Below are 17855 nucleotides of genomic sequence, written 5' to 3' on the forward strand. Positions count from 1 at the left end.
GGGAGAGTCTCACGGATCCAACATGAGGAAAGAGATGCTACGGAGCCATCTACAGTGTCTCCACAACGTGAGACACGTGCAGAGCCACCTCCTCCTCCCTCCCCCTCAGTACAACTTGCAAAGTTTGCGGGGAAACCGGTTACAACGGGAAGAAGGATCCATTCCAAGTTCTTTGATCAAGAAGGGTTCCGTTTGGGGGAATGGATCCGAAGGCAAGGTTGGGAGTATCTTTGCTCCCTAGATGTGGTGATCTACCCCGGACTAGTTCGGGAGTTCTATGCCTTCCTCAAAACTGGGATGGGAGGGCTCATTTCGGAAGTTCGAGGAGTTAGGGTTCGAGTTTCCGAGGAGAGTTTGAGTGAGTTGCTTCATCTCCCCTGCGAAGGAGCAACTCCAGAAAAGCCAGAAAAGAAGATGAGAGCCCTGCAGTTGATACTTGAGAATGAAGACTTCGACTTTTCGGAGAAGGTAATAGCGAGCTCTCTTTCTGCAGAAATGAGGTTGTTGCTCAGCATCATAAATAGGATTCTATTTCCGAAGAGCGGGAGATTCGATCTCATTACAGAGCGAGATCTAGTAGTGATGGAGCATATTATTCAGGGTATTTTCCTGAATCTCCCGGCCATGATACTGAGGCAGATGAGGAAGGTGATCTGCAACTCCAGAGTATCCCTGCCTTATGGTATGATACTCACCTTGATCTTCCGACAGCACGACATATCTGTCGAGGGGAAGATCTCCAGGCATCTGCTTCATACTGATACATACACTGCACGATCACTTATTCGCATGGGCTATGAGAAAGTGAACGGGCAGTGGGTTCATACTGGAGCAGGGATTCAGGGTGATGCACCAGAGGGTGATGCACCAGATATTGGAGACCCTATCCCTGAGGATGAGGAGCATATGGATCATCCTACTGCACCTTCAGAGGCTGGACCATCGTCATCTGTTCCTGCGGGAGATACAGATGAGTTCTGGAGTAGGATGACAGAGCTTATGTCAGCTCAGGCGAGGACTATCACTGATGGGCTGACGAGCAGATTAGACATCATGTCTGCTGAGATCAGTGATCTGAGGGAGCAGATAGGAGCTCTACGGAGAGAGAGAGAGACTCATGGACCATCTGTGCCACAGGCTGCTGAGTCAGAGATTTCGGCACAGAGTCATCCAGCTCATCGTGCTCCACGCCAGACTCAGTCTCATCAGGCTCGACCTCCCCTCGCCACGTACACTAGGAGGATGAGGACTAGATCCCAGCCATTAGATACTCCTTAGGCTGATATTAGTATTTCTGTTTAGAGCCTAGGATAGGTATCTAGTTCTCATATGTATTTTGTGTTTATCATGTATTTTGAACTTTGATTGAGGAACATTGTATTTGCTTTTGTTTTTGGCATTATTGTACTAAAATGTTCCTATTTTGATCAATGAAGTTTGAATGTCTGTTATTTATTGTATCTATTCCCATGCAACTATTTGATGATAACAAAAAGGGGGAGAAGTAAAGAAAGAGAAATAAGTTGTGTAAGAAAAGAGAAATAAGTTGTAAAATAAATTGAAAATTATAATGGAAAAGCATATACATTTAAGGGGGAGCAATTTGTAACAATGAAAATGATCAAATCTAAAATTTCTATTGAATTTCAGAATTTGGCACATAAAATTTCAGAATTTGGCACATAGAATTTCAGAATTTGGCACGCACCTTTCACACCTCGATACATAACTTGAAACTCATGCTTTATCTCAAATTTTTGGAGTTTCATCTTTAATGAAATATAAATGAAAGGGGAGCAATTCAAAAAGTCAAATTGGAAATATTTGAATGATATAGGGGGAGACTTCACTCTCATATTTGAAAAGCTGAAATTCAGCAACTTGAGCCCTTTTAAAACTGATTTTAAGATAAGTATCAATAGGCTCATACTCTATATTTTGTAATCATCAAAAAGGGGGAGATTAAAGATGATAGTGTTATTTTGATGATTAACAAGCAATAATCGAGAGTATATTATAAGTTAATTCGATACTTCATTTATAAGTCTGTTACTCTCAGTATATTTGTATAACAAGTTAAAGATGCATTTCATTGTTTATATGAATGAATCTTACCTTGAGTTGCAGCAAAGTGTGGATTGAGTCGACCCCAAGGTTGATTGGGTCGACCCCGGCACATTAAGAAAGCATTTGGCACACTTTTGCAAAAATGGCACAGATGAACAGTAAGTTGGGTCGACCCAAGGAAAGCATGAGTCGACCCAAACCTCAAGCCTCTCAAAGACTCAGGAAAATGGTTCTCTGGAAATACTGAGAGGGTCGACCCAAGATGAAGTTGAGTCGACCCAAGCTTGAGTCGACCCAAACACTGAGAGGGTCGACCCAAAGACAATGATATATGACAGAAAAGATTCTCTGGAAACCCTGAGAGGGTCGACCCAAGAAGAAGTTGAGTCGACCCAACTGAACCTTGAGTCGACCCAAAGAAATGTTGAGTCGACCCAAGTGAAGGAAGGCTGAATTGCAAGTTTCTGTGGTTCTGAGAGGATCGACCCAACAAAGTTGGGTCGACCCAAGGACAGGTTGAGCCGACCCAAACACGGGCAGAAGCATAACAGCTAGTTCTGCAGAAGTACTTTTTGTCCTTCCAACAGTGAGTAACGGCTAGTTTTTGAATTCTAACCATTGGGGCTTGTCCAATGGATGAAGGAAACTATTTTAAGTGTCACTATTCATCAGAGAGAACATCCTTTTGCAAAATATCAAAGAGTACACAAGAAAGACAAAGTGCCCTAATCTTCTTCATCCAAGTGCTTCATTCAAGAGTCAAAAGAAAGTGGTTGAGCAGATTCCAAGAGTCATTAAGAGCTCCATCCACCCTTGAAGAGTGAAGCATCCTTGACAAAGAAGAGAGAAGTCACATCAAGCGATAACTATTCTCTAAACTCTTCTTTGTAGATTATATTGTTATATTTGCTCATCTAGGAGCTTAAATCTTCTTACTTTGTTTATTAAACTCATTGTAAAGGTTAGTTGGTTAGCCCGCAAAACCAACGGTATAGGTTGATTGATGAACCTGTAAAACCAATTGTAAAGGTTCGTTGGTGAGCCCGGAAAACCAACATAGGTTCGTTGGTGAGCCCGTAAAACCAACATAGGTTTTTGGTGAACCCGAAAAATCAAAGTGTAAAGATTTTTGGATTGTGAGCCCGGAAAACAATCCAACTGTAATCCGCGGGATTATAGTGAATTCCCAAGGAGTCGCTTGGGGAGTGGACGTAGGTGCTTAGGAGAGCACCGAACCACTATACTTCTTGTTGTTTGTATTGTGATTTGTTTAATTCCACTAACTCATCAATTAACATAAGTAAGATAGTTAAAATTAAGAGAAACCAATTCATCCCCCCCCCCCCCCCCTCTTGGCTTGTCACCTTGGGCAACATCCATGTTTCTATGTTAAAAATGTATGTTCTACATGTAGGCCATGTGGTAGAAATGACTCACTTGCAGCTTAGAGAAGACTTGACATATGATGATCAGCTTGTACGTATTGTTGATAGAAAGAAACAAGTATTAAGAAGGCATTTAATTTCCTATATCAAGATCCAATGGAGTAACCACTCAGAACATGTGGCTACTTGGGACTGGAGAATGAGATAAAGAAAAAATATCCGGAACTTTTTGTAATCTAAGGTATGTTAAATTTCAAGAAAGAACTAGAACAGAAAATCACGATCGCGATTCTCTACTCCTTCCTTAGGGAGATAAGGCCGCAGAATCGTGGCCAACTCCGTGGGTAGTAGAACCCCAACTCCGTGGAGAGTTTGAACGGCTGTTGGCCGTTCGGTCGACCGCATCCGCTGCAAGAATCGCGGCAGTACAACGACCCTCGAGTCTATCCCCCTTGAAAGCGCTCCTATAAATCCCCTATCCCTTTGCAACTGATCCACCATCAAGCTCCCATCTCTTCTTCCTTGCCTCCTGCGACCAACGCGCCACCACCTTTGAGTTTCGCCACCCTCGAAAATCCCTCTTGATCTCTCGTTTTCCTGTCACCCTGTTTTTTGGATCAAGCATTACCGCCCTCCTTCTGCTGAAAATTTCCACCGGTTGAGCAATCCGTGGCCGAGATCCTCCATCTTTGTCGCCTGCTGGTAAGCTCTCTTCCTCTTGTTCTTCTGTTCCAAGCTAACCAAGCCTATGTTCCTCTATTCCGACCCAAGCCGAGCTCGTTCCTCTATTTTCCACCGGTCACCGCAAGCCCCACCGGGTGCTATTAGCTAGTCGTCGACTGGATGTCGACCCTCGCCACCAAGGCCCAGCCACCGCCATACCTTCTTCCCTCTTCTCTATTCCTTCTCTTCTCCCTCTCTTCTCTTCCCTTACCTTTTGTCTTCTTTTTCTTCTTCTAATCCTTTTGTTCCCTTCCAATCATTTATTCATGTATTAACTATGGATTAACTCACAAATCCTCTTTTGCTCTTTCTACTTGACTCGTGGACTAGATACATTGATGATCCAAGATGGCCTGTACCATCGATGGACCAAACCCAGACCTCTGGTTGAACTCGGGCTAAGATTCTCTCTCTTTCTCTCTCTAAACAGGCTCAGGAATCGTAGTGTAAGCCTTACTTTTCTTATTGCTCGGATCCAAGTTGACCCAGTTTGGAGACCCTAAATCGCTTCGATATTCGGACAGTGGACCGGCCCATTATTACAGTCTTAGATAGATCTTTTGAAATTTGGTCACTTTTGATCTTTACGTGACCAGTTAACTTCTCCTTACTTGGACCAACCTGGGCAATTAGGCACTGTCACTTGACTGACATAATATAGGGGCATAAGATCGTTCTCCAGTAGTATTTAATTTTGACTTCTACAATGATAACGAAATTTATGATGTTTAATTATATTAAAATAAGTGTATTTGACCCGTCTAACTGAAGCGAGATTTTTTGAAGCAAAAAGAGGTAAATAACCTAATGCTTCAAAGTGTGTTTTTCAAATTTTTGGTAAAATAATAATTAGTTGAGTAAATTTGATTAGATTATCTTTTTTATTCTTAGTTAAATGGGTCAGGAATGTTAATGTTATGATAGTAATTATTTTAAAAATATGTTATGTGGTATGTCATGAAATCTAAAAAATATGATTAGGTAAATTATGAAAAAATTATTTTATATGTATGCATTTTCAGCATGGTTATAATCTGGCTCCACCAATGAAAATTATTTGTTAGCCCTGTCAACTTGCAATTTGTTAGAAACTAGTTTCGACACTGCACTACCGGTGATTAAAATAGTGGTATTTGGATACCATACCACCGATGGTTAATAATAGTAGTATTTGGCACTTTGTGCATTCTGATCCATGCCACTGAGTTACATGGCCATTAGGCCATAGCCTCATATCGAATTTTTGGTATTTCTTTATAAAAACAATAATATACTTTTAAAAAAATATGCATTATTTGAGAAATAATTTATTTTTTAGTTAATATTTTATACTTATATCTAATTATTTGGCATGCTTGACCCCATTTTGGGGTGTTATGTTACTTACTGGGCTAGTTTAGCTCATTATTATATTTTTTCTGTTTTTCATATTTGGATGTATGATTGCTTGGGGCTTGGGGAATGCGCTAGTTCTTTAAAGATACTTTTAGTTATTGAAGTTTTAGTGAGACCAGTTAAAAAAATTTATTTGATTTATGTTAATAATTAGCAAATGCTGACTTATGTCACTTTGGAATAAGAACCATTTAAAAAAGTTCTTAATTGAATTAATTTTTTTGAAATTATTATTATTTTGATATGATCTATAGCCTTGTATGGTTATATAGTCTGCTATACAGATATGCAGCATCTGTTATGCATTAAATTTGGGGCGTGATAATACTATCTCAATACAACCATGTCTCTCACTGCCTTTACAAGGTCATAGAAAGAGATTCATAGCACCATCAATAATAAGATATAGCAAGTAACATATATATATATATATATATATATATATATATATATATATATATATATATATATATATATATATATATATATATATATATATATATATATATATATATATATATATTAAACAAAATAAGAAGATGAAACTTCAGTGCCATAAGTCCACAAATTTCAAGTTCTAGCATACGAGTTCAAGTTAGAATTACTCGCAACAATCATCACGCAAGGCCCTCAAAATTGAATTTTTTTTATAGCCATGTTAGCATATATTATGAACTTGAACATCCAGATGTACATATCACATCAAAATTTCCTCAAAAGAGTCATAATACACCACTAAAATTAAGTGACCACTAAGTGTAACATAGCAAAAAGATAGAAAGCAACAACATATCTTGCTTCATAAACTGAGTTTTGTCTTTTTTTTTCTTTTCCTTTTTTTCTATAATTAGATGCTGATATAGTACAGTGGAAAGAACAGGCATCAGCTCCATCTTGTACACTAACCCCATACGTAAGCTAATCTTCAATATTTCTCCTTCTCCTGTACCTACGGCCGCCGGTTGGACCGGAGGTTGATCTGGACCGGGCTGGGCCGGCCGGTGCCGGACCCGCCGCAGCTGCTGCAGGCCATGCGGCCGGATCCGGCGCAGGTCCGGCACCCGACGTCCCCGTCGGACCACCGGGAGCAGAGGCACGCGACCCGGCCGGTGCCGTTGCACGTGGCGCACCGCGGCGGCTGCCACCCCCCGGGCCCGGCCATCGGCTGCTCCATCGCCGACTTGACCAGCATCGCCCCGGCCAGCACCCCCAGCCCCGTCGCCAGCTGCGACACCACCACCAACGGACCCATCAGAGAAACTCCTCCGCCGGGAGGCCGCGGACTAGGGGAAGAAATCTAAAGGTATATACGGAAGAATATAATTGGAGAGGGTGAGAGATTGGGTGAGATGTTATATAATATAGGACGTGGGTGAGAGATCAGGTGTCACATGTTTTGCTTGGGGAAGGAAGAGTCCACGTCTGGCGTGTTTGAGGGAGTTCCGATATATTTTTGGATTGGGGATTTTAGTGGCGGGACGGGGTTTGGAAGGGAGTGGGATAGGGGAGACGTGGGGGGCTCCGCTTTCTTGCTTCCTTTCCTGTGGACTTCCGGGGTTCCGTTTTGTGGGACGGAACGAACCGTAGAAGGCTATTTTGGCATTTGGAGATTTTGAGGGTTGCGAATGGAGGGCGCAATATAGTCGGATCGGATTGAATGTGCATAGAGTCAAAAATTTATCAACCCAAAGTCTGACGTGTTTATTAAATGAGTCAAACTTTCAAATCTGAATATAATCTTTTTTTATTAAATATATAACTTGATTCGACTCAAGTAACTCATTTATTAAATAAGTTAAATGGGTTTAACAAATTTTTAACAGATTAAATAGATTTAAACAGGTTGAACAGATCAGAACAGATTTTAAACAGATTAAAGGGATCACATTATAATCTGATTTAATTATTAAACAGATCAAAATGGGTTAAACATGTTAAATATTAAATTTTGAACCAACTCATTTAAAAAACAAGTTCAGACGGGTTGACCCATTATGATCGTAACCTAGTTATGTCAAACTCAAACTTGTTTAAAGTAGATCGTTCATAGGTTGGATTGATAGATCGGATCTCAGTTGCAAAGGTTCTTCACATGTCAATGTTTCTTTGTCTAATTGACTTGTTCCTTTTAATCATGTTGTCGTAACTTGTTCTTTGTTGATAACGAATTCTTTTTTGACCGAAATTGGGCTCTAATTGATGGGGAGATTGGATGTTGGAAAAGTTGGAGGAAGAAAGGTGAGGAAGTTATGGCTGCTTGGAGTGAAAGAGCTAACAAAATTAGATTGAACTAGTAGAAAATCAAAGTCATAAACAAACAACCTACCGCAAACTAAGTCACACGAAGACTTTTTATAGTACGGACTTCAGTATTTGCATAGCGGTTCGCGATACATGTGCATCACAATGTCAAGTATACAATACAATGATAAATAAAAAAACTCAAAATAATAATATATAACCGTAAATTTCTCTCTAACGGAGGCTGGATGCATATGATGCATTTGATGTCATATAACTCATAAATGGAAGAGGAATTCTGATATTTTTTAATTTGATGAACTTCACATCGATCTTTAGAGAAAGATTATTAGATACAACACTTGGCTCCTCGTCTCTTAATTATTAAGGTTTTGAGTAAGTCTATTCATGGGTTGAGGCGGGTAGGATTTTGCGCAATGGTTAACTCAATTTACTTAAGCTCAGGCTTAGTCCGGTCCAATCTTCAAGCCTACTTTCCGGTCCAAGCTCATCTCAGCCTTTGTTTGGGCTTCTAGCCAAAGGCTTTTTCTTAATTACGGGACAATACTAAAAAAATACTTAAAAGTACTTTAAAATGTCTAAAATGAATAACTAAATATTTCCATCATCAATTTTAATCCTCTCTAGATCTTTTCCTATTAAATTAACGTATCAATAAAACCTGGTATTTAATCATAAAAATCTGGATCTTTTTAATTTCGGATCAGGCCGGGCTTGTGTTGGGCTTTAATACCCGAGCTCAAGTCCAGCCCGTTTAATAAGGCTTACTTTCTAAGCCCAACCTACTAAATATAAAACTTTTAGTCCAAGCCCATCCAAAAAGCTTCAAGCTTAAGCGGGCGGACCCTCATGGAGAGGTCTAGTCCGGAGTTACATCGATCTTGAATGCCAATTAACCTCCTACGGCCTGTCTTCTCGCTTTCAGTCACATTGATAAGCGTGCGAGACGAGGGGATAATGGGGAGGTGCATGGGGCAATTAAGAAATGTTTGAGAATGTCACTATGACCCATGAGGGTAGGATTTTAGGTCTAAAACAGAAGTCCTTAAGAATCTCTATTGAGCTAGGAAAGCATATATATGGCCTGGGTTGTTGTATTGATGACCAAGATTTATTTAGGGAGACTGAAGAGCTGTTAATGCTCATGAACAAAAATTATATGTACTCTTATATTAGTATAGGTACAGATTTTATTATTAGAAAAAATATCTTTCTTCTCCCAATCGGAACAACCTAAGCTAAGATGTATTGCGTTCATAAAGTTCAATCCTCTAATATCCTCCTATATCATACAATCAAATATAACCAAGATTCAGTCAGCCATGCTATACCTATATATATTTGGAGTGTTGGTGCCAAAATATTGTACTAACCTTTATTTTTTTAACTTGTATTAGATCAGCATAGGGCCTGTGTCAATGGTCATGCTCCTTAGTTTCGTAGGACATCTCAAAAAATTTGGATCGAACTCCAATCCTTCCTCTCCCAACAAACATATTTGGGTAGGATCTGGCTCAAATTTGTGTTGGTGGTCCTAAACATTATTTTTGGGTGAGATGAAGCATTTTCTGATAAAAATAGTGAGGGTTCACCTGGCATATAGAAATCTTGGAAGATAATTGGGAAAAAAATAAATATTTTTGTCTAAAACCATGGAATATTCTCTCTCTGAAATTTTTGCATCTTCTTGTATGTAGATGTTCGCACCTTCATCTCCAAAGATAGGATGGAGAGGGGATCTAAGCCTACAAGGAGGTCGGTTGTCTGCATGAGTGCACCATAGTGTCTGATTAGAAAGAGATGCGAATAATAATGGGTCATACTGCCTTGACTTTCAAGGACTTTCATTCTTAAGATGTCACCTTTTGAGAAAAAGAAGTGGTGGCTATGCAACTATGCTATAACCTATGGACTAAGAATAACTCAAAATCGGGATAAATGAAAATAATTGGAAGATAAAGTAAAGGAACTAATTGCTTCTGATTGACGAAAGACTTGTTTTCTGAGACAATTATTTGCTTTCTATGTTGACACCTATCACTACCTATCCTCTACTTCTCTTGGTGGTTTCAATAGTTAGTTTCGATTGTTTGTTCCACTTTCCACATCTTATTTCCTTTGTAACTATCTGCATTCTATATTTATATCATAGCCTTTTTGCTAGGCTGATGGCTTAAACTACAGAAGATGTAAAACCTGATTGGTCTCAATTTACAGAAGACACAAAACTTGATTGGTCTCAATTTTTGAACTTAGCCTTTTTTGAATAGGCCACTTTTACTCCGTGTATACTTTGAATTTTTGAAAGCTTAATCTGCATTTCAGGCGATTCCTCAATTTCATTCGACTGATGCTCTTTAGATGTTGCATGGCCTATTAAGCTTCGCATGGTAGTTTAATTGAGTTTCCAATTATTTCCTTTAGCTAATTCGGCCTATCCACAGGGCCCCATCTAGTCGGCCTTTTGAATTTATATTGTAGTTTAAAATGTGGTGTAAACAATACTCCCCACATTTCATCAGCTAATGGTTAGAAGGTTGATGGGCACAACCTTGGTAATCAATCGGTCATATCTGAATCAATAAACATTCCTGCAACTATGATATTGTTTCGATTGATAGGCTTCTTATATCTATGGAGACTTCATTATCACCCTATTTAAGGCACATTCAATATACTTTTTCAATTCTCTAGGTAGGTGCCACACACTTTGCTTTCATAGGCGATCGGACAGGTTACATGACCCATGTGTTGTCCAAGAGCTTTTAGTATTCACTAAATAAGCTCTATAAATAAGCCTTCTATAGATTTGTTTTGAATGTTTCCATTTGTTGTCCTCTTCATAAGAATCTCTATTTGTAGATGACTAAATAGAAAATGTTTATAGCACTCAAATTTCCCTCAATAGGATGAATTCTAGCCAATATTGGTTTGAGGTTGTCCCTTGACATATGTATTTAGTATGCATAGCTACTAACGAAGAAGTGGTAGTATCCTTTGGAGTTGATGCCCCTCAGTGCTTGGAATTGGGGAAGTCTACATCATGGACTGATTAAGCTATTGCCCCTCTACACGTTACCATTGGGCACACCCAATCTCTAGTGCAGAAGTTTGCGTCTATATGACTCCACTAGCATGATTTCTTCTCGCATACATCCATTGGTCAAGGTGGCTAAAATTCATCATGGAATCAAGAATCAACTTGGCATTCATCGAAACATCAGTAGCATCATGCTCGGTCTGACTAATGGATCCTAGATTCACCCCTCCTCCTTGTCTCCATCTTTAGACCAATCGATCCTAGATTCTCATCAGGCCAATACTCAGCTTACTCCTTTTATAAGTCATGAACTTCTAGAGGCCAGGTGTTCCAAGATTGGATAGAGAGCTTGTTCATGCCTTTTTCTCCCAAGATTGGATAGAGAGGGGATCCAACCTTGTGGCAAGGTCAGATGACTACATGGAGTTGCCACCAATATCTGAACTAGAAAGAGATACAAATGGTTGTGAAATCTATGACTTTGACCTTCAAGACTTTTACTGCTAGAGTGGCATCTTCTTGGACAAGGGAGCAGTGGCTATGAAACTATGTTATGATTTATGAACTAAGAATAACCAAAAAGTAGGATAAATGAAAGTAATTGGAAGATAAAACAAAAAAAAACTGATAACTTCTGATTGGCGAAATATTTGTTCTCTGAATTATATCCTAATATTTATGCAATTTGTTATTAATTACCAGATACCTGCATATTTTTTGTGTGACACCTGTCGCTGCCTATCCTTTCACTTTCTTTTAGATGTTTCAATAGTCAGTTCCAGTTTCGCATTCCACTTTTTAGTTCTTTGGTAATAACCAGTGTTGCTGGAAATTGGACCCGGGGGCGATCGTTGGTCGAAGAGAGGGAGCGGCAGGTGTTCACAGGGGAACGGCGGTCCGTCGGCAGGCAGCGTCCTCCGTCTGGGTACCTGCAAGAAAACCGGTGGCCGGGTCTTCCGGCGCCGGCCCTCCGATGCTTAAGTCAGAAGGGGGGGCAAATTCTATGAGAAAAGAAGAAGAACAGTATTTGTAAAGTGCGGAGTCTCCCTCCCCCCTCTGAGAAGCAAGGGCTCCCTTTTATACGGGGGATGTCGGTTTACCTGTAATGTGATGGGGCGAGGCCATTGTACGGCTCGGCATGTTGCTCGGATCGGCGCACGATTGGGTGAATCATCGCATTGATGTCGGAGGTGAGGTCGTCGTACGACCCGAGCTGGCGCGTGATCGAGTGAATCATTGCATTGATGTCGGAGGTAAAGCCGAGATCAGAGACTTATGATGGTTGATTGGACTCTGCGGAGCTGACTTGCCGTGGAGAGCTGCGGGTCCGTAGATAACAGGAGCCACGCGCATTAATTGTGGAGTAAGCCGGAGATCCGCATTAATTGTGGAGTAAGCCGGAGATCCGCATTAATTGTGGAGTAAGCTGGAGGTTTGCAGGGACCATGCGCAATAAATGCCGGGGCAGTGGCAGGATATGGCCCTCGGCCGGACCTCGGGGGGTACAGCCGTAGTAGGTGGTCGATAAAAACAGACCTCGGGTGTCGGGAGTTTTCCGGGTCGGAGGTTCTGAGGTCGAACGCCGACTTCGGCTGTCCAAGGTCGGCGGTTGTGCGACTCCTTAGGGGTAATTATGTCGCTGGGGGAAAACCATATTCCCCCAACACTACCCTCCGACTTCCGAGTGCGAGCAGCTTGCAGGCTCGGACGCGGGAAGTAGAGATTATTATTATTAAAGTTGGAGGGAATCACGTCCGCACCCTTACGCTTCTCGGAGCTTTTATAACGAAACATGCGCCCTTTGGCGCTTCGAGGTCGCTTTAGTCGGCGAGCTTATAATGGGGTCTGCGTCCTTACGTTTCCCGAAGTGGCCGCAACGGGGATGACGCCTTTTGGATTTCCGAGATCGCTTCGTGCGGCGAACCCATGATGAGGGTCTCCGGGCCCGACGAGGCGGCGCCTCGATCTCGTGGTCGAGGTCTTTCTCATAAATAAGTATGCCGTTTCGTGCTTCAAATGAACACGCGGCGTGATCCGAGGTCGGACGCTTCTGATCTCGTATTAGTGGATCACTGATCTGGGGAGGTGGAGGCTACGTCGGCACTCCACGTGTCCCTGAGGCTTATTAAATGAAGGGAGCGGGGGTGACGTCCGCTCGTCTTTCAAGGCGGCTCGATTTTGCGGACCCATGATGAGGCCGTGAGATCCGATGGGACGGCGCTTCGATATTGTATCCGACTTATTGATCTGGAGTGAATGCGGTGCTTCGGCTTCCGAGGTCGACACGTGGGGCCATCTAGACGGGGGTGGGAACCGAATCCGCTGATCTGGGCCGTTAGGGGGGCCTATTTAAACCTCCCAGCTCTATAAGGAGTCTTGTCTGGTTGCCCTCTCTTTTTCGCCGTTTCCACCTTCATCCCCTTCTTTAACAAAAACCTCATCGGCGGTGCTCGGAGCGATTTCTGGCGACTCCCCCCGTAGGTTCCTCCTTTGTGTCAGTTTGGGGGTTTCTCCCTCTTCCTCCTTTTTTTCTTTTCGTCTCTTTTATCTCCGCGCTTTTCCTTAGAGATGGATTCCGGTCCGGATGAAGTTGGATCTAGTTTGTCGGGGGAGGAGCTGGAGTTGATCCGCTCTCGGTTCTTTTTCCAGCCCGGGTTTCGTCTTGAAACCGCAGGGCCGGAAGACAGGGTGATGCGGCCGCCCCCAGGTCGGATCGCGATTTACCGCGAGACGCTCTGGGCCGGTCTGCGGTTCCCCTTGCACGAGTTTGTGAACAGCTTGCTGGTGGAGTATCAGCTCGTCCCAGCACAGCTCGCTCCGAACTCGTGGAGGACCATAGTCGGGTTTTGTATCCCTTTGTCTCGCACATGGGATCCCGACCTCGGTGAGTACTTTCCGCCGATGTTTCCTGTTAAAGAAAAACCCGGCGGATGGAGGGTGGCTATACTTCGCCTTTCGGGGCGGTATGTCACTCTTCCAGGGTGCCCCTTCCTCTATTCATGAGTGGAAGGAGAAGTTTTTCTTTCTTGCGTCCGAGGTGCCGTGGGAGTTTGACCCGAGGTGGAGGCACTCTCGGCTAAAGGCCCTTAACAGGCTCTCCGAGCCCTCGGCGAGGGAGCTGAGGGTCCTGGACACCCTACGGGGTCTCGGGAAGGGGTTCAACCTGTCCGAGCTCCTAAAAGAGGATGCCTTGGCGAGCGTCGGCTTGAGTTCGGCGCGTCCCGAGGGTAAGAGTAGTCGCATTATTTCGTCTTTGCTTTATCTGTTTCTTCCTTTTTTAATGTTAGTCTGACACCTAGAAAATATCTTTTCCGTTTCAGACATTCCTCACATGCCGACCAGCAACACGTCTCTCTTCTCCCGGCTGAAAAGGCGGGAGGCCGAGGCCGGTGGGGCTATTCCCCAGCCTCGGAAAAAATCGAGATCGGCCGGGGCTTCTACCTCGGCCGGGGTGAGAGGCCCGGAGGCGAGGGTCTCTACAGCCGCTCGAGGGCGGGAGCAGGCTGCCGCAGCTCCGAGCTTTACGAGGGAGCCTGATTCGGCGGCCCCTCTTCGCCCCACTCCTATCTCCGAGCGGGAGGGGCGAGCGACCATTGAGTCGCAGCGCTCGGAGCCCGAGCAGAGCAGGGGCTCCGAGGTTCCAAGCTCGGGCGGGCCGAGCTCTTCACGGGGCCCGGGGGGAGAGTCGGCCGAGCCAGGGTCCCCGCTCCTTGAGGGGAGCTCGGCTCTTCACGACGCCGACGTCGCACGTGCGGTGTTTCGGCGTGCGATGCTTCCGGCAGATCGGGCCGAGTTCCGCAACTTGTCCTTGGAGGAAATCGTCGACAGTGCTTATTGTAATACTGTTCGGGTAAGCTATCCTCTTAATTTTTCTTCAGCCACTAGTGTATATGAATAATTTACTTACGACTGCTTTCTTCCTTTTCTTTCTTGCAGCATGTTCATGAGGTCGACACCTTGGTATTCATCGCCCAAGGGTGTCAAGAAGAAACTCGGCGACTCAACCGGCAACTGGAGCCGACCAAGAAGAGGGTCGCCGAGCTGGAGGCCACGCTGGCCGAGGCCGAAGCGCGGAGGGAGGCGACGGAAGCCGGGAGACTGGCCATCGTCGAGGAGCTCGAGGAGGAAAGGGCTGCTCATTCGTTGGCCAAGTCGGCCTTGCGTGCTTCAGAGGCGCGCCTGGCGGAGGTCCAATCCGAGGTGTCGGGTCTCAAGTATGAGGGCGGAGTCCTGGGCAACTCGAGGCCCGGGAGAAGAGGGCGCTCGAGCGGGCAGAGCATGCCGTGGACTTCTTCAAAGACTCGGACGAGTTCCGCGATATGCTCGAGGAGGAGACCGTGGATGGGTTCCTCCGCGGTTTTGACAACTTCCGGAGGCAGATGGCTCGGTACTGCCCCCAGCTCGACCTCTCGATAATTCGTCCGAGGATGGGGTTGAGCGCCGACTCTGACGACGATGTTCCCGCAGCCCTTGTGTCCGAGGAGGAGTCCCCCGGGGCCGAGGCGGACGCAACCGCGCTAGCGGGGATGGAGGCTCCCCGCGGGGGAATCACCGAGGACGCTCCTGCGGCGCCTGCCGAGGTCCCCGTCGCAAGCTCCGAGCCCGCGCTCATCGAAGGTCCTCAGGTCATCGCCATAGATGACCCTGGAAGTGATGCTGGCGGGACCGCTGCCCCTTAGGACTTAGATTCTTTCTTTTCCTTTTTGTAAGTGAGGTCGGCTTCCAAATTTGTCGGACTGCCGACCTTCGATCTTGTACTTAGCCTTCTGGCACTTTATCAATGAAAAAATTTCTTTCGCCATTCTATGTTTAGTTTTCCCTCTTACTTTTTCCAATTGTAAAACAGGGCTGGCACTTCGACCTCAATTTTTTATTCCAGCCTTTAGGCTGTTTTTCAATAAAGACATGTTCCTTGGCTATGTTTTGCTTTTCTTTCTCTCGACTTGCTTGAATGTCCACGTTCCGATTACGCTGATTGGGAGGCCCTGAACTTGGATTCTAAGAAGTTTTATCAAGTCTTGGAGCTCGGACTCAAAGCTCGCAGGGGCTACCCGGTTCGGTTTTTGGATTTCCGAGGCACCGGGCTCGGGCCCCGAGAGGGGCCTTGTCAGACTCGCATAGGTCGCTATCAGGGTATTTGACCGAGCCTTTGAGTTTGGCATTTTGGAGCGTAGGTCTATAGAAATGTTAGGGCTGTTCCCTAGAGGGGAGCGTGAGCCAGTGGTCAAACCATCATTGGGGCTTTCATGATTATTGCCCTCGGGCTTTACCGAGGTTCCGGCGAACGGGGTTGGAACCTGTAGAGGGTACTTCAGCCTTCTTGAGCTTAATCGGTACATCCGTGGTCGGGGTGATCTTCACGGGTCGAGATCAATGTCTCGACGTATGGGGGCCGAATCAGGCCCTTACTCACGAAGGTTTGCACGAGTTGTCATGGGGGTTTATCGGTAGAGGGAGCATGCACGAGGTCGGTGGGACCTTGGTCTTAGACCGACTTGTAGGGGAACCCGGCCTTGGCCGGGATAAAGTCCCAACCTCAATCGGGATTTCGCTAGCAATATGTAGATAGACAAATATAACAAGACGGGCGTCAAGCGGGATGTACCTCTTGCTCCTCCGAAATTGCGTGCCTCATAGCGGAGTGGGTTGCCTTGTTTCCTCGCCGACCTTCAGAGTCACTTTTTGGCTCGAGATCGCGGGAGCTTGGGCTTCCCATGAACCTAGTGGTGCTTCCCGAGGTCGAGGGAGTTTGCGACTCTACGGTCGACTCTCGGGGCATCTCAAACTTAGTTGAGGGATCATGCACGAGATCGAGGGGGCCGGGGCCGCACTCCCGACCCGTGATGCTTCCCGAGGTCGAGGGAGTTTGGGACTCTACGGTCGACCCTCGGGGCATTTCAATCTCAGTCGAGGGATCGTGCGCCAGGTCGATGGGTCTGGGAACGCTCTATCGACCTGCGATACATCCCGAGGTCGAGGGAGTTTGGGACTCTACGGTCGAACCTCGGGGCATCCCGACCTTAGTCGAGGAATCGTGCGCTAGATCGATGGGTCTGGAAATGCTCTATCGACCTGCGATGCTTCCCGAGGTCGAGGGAGTTTGGGACTCTACGGTCGAACCTCGGGGCATCCCGACCTTAGTCGAGGAATCTTGCGTCAGGTCGACGGGTCTGGGAACGCTCTATCGACCTGCGATACATCCCGAGGTCGAGGGAGTTTGGGACTCTACGGTCGAACCTCGGGGCATCCCGACCTTAGTCGAGGAATCTGAGGATCACAAACGATCCGACGTTAGGAGAGATAATTATAATCATTGAAATGGACGAATCATTATAAAAAGGAGAACGAGTCCATGTTCCTGATTGCCTAGAACCCCTAGGGGTTTCATTGGTAGTACATTCGTAGATTCTCGGAGTTCCAGCTTCGCGGAATTGGAGTCCCTTCGAGAGATTTCAACTTGTATGCTCCGGGCCGTTGTACTCGGGCGATTTGATACGGCCCTTCCCAATTTGGGGCGAGCTTTCCCCGCTCGGTTGGCTGGGAAGCCTCGGTTCTCCTGAGGACGAGGTCCCCCACTTTGAAGAGCTTGGGCTTAACTCTGGAGTTGTAGTATTGGGCCGTTTTCTGTTGGTATCTTGCCATACGGATCCGGGCGACCTCTCGCGTCTCTTCAACGAGATCCAGATTACTCCTGAGTCGAGAAGGGTTGGAGTCGGGGTCGTAGTGCTCCACCCTTGAAGAAGGGAGGCCGATTTCCAGCGGGATGACGGCCTCTGTGCCATACGTCAGGTTGAAGGGGGTCTCTCCTGTGGGCAATCGGAACGTGGTCCGGTATGCCCAGAGGACGTTGTACAAGTCCTCGACCCACTGTCCTTTGGATCGATCAAGCCTGGCCTTGAGTCCCTGCAAAATGGTACGATTAGTTACCTCAGTTTTCCCGTTTGTCTGAGGATGGGCGACCGAGGTGAAGCGGTGGTCGATGC

At 45.3% G+C, this 17855-nt stretch overlaps 1 protein-coding gene across 1 annotated transcript; it reads right to left on the reverse strand.

Moving 5' to 3' along the window:
• Positions 1–6261: 6261 nt before the first annotated feature.
• On the reverse strand, positions 6262–7071 carry LOC103715847 (uncharacterized). Its single transcript, XM_008803614.6, has one exon. The coding sequence runs from the start codon at positions 6820–6822 to the stop codon at positions 6520–6522; it is 303 nt and encodes a 100-aa protein (XP_008801836.3). The 5' UTR covers positions 6823–7071; the 3' UTR covers positions 6262–6519.
• Between the last annotated feature and the right edge of the window lie 10784 nt (positions 7072–17855).

Source organism: Phoenix dactylifera, chromosome 13, assembly GCF_051530095.1.
Source record: "Phoenix dactylifera cultivar Ajwa chromosome 13, Ajwa_hap1_PhDact_Kaust_v1.1, whole genome shotgun sequence".
Lineage (NCBI taxonomy): Eukaryota > Viridiplantae > Streptophyta > Magnoliopsida > Arecales > Arecaceae > Phoenix > Phoenix dactylifera.

Excerpts from the sequence above, each read along its gene's own strand:
- LOC103715847 (XM_008803614.6), bottom strand. The coding sequence starts at position 6,822 with ATGGGTCCGTTGGTGGTGGTGTCGCAGCTGGCGACGGGGCTGGGGGTG.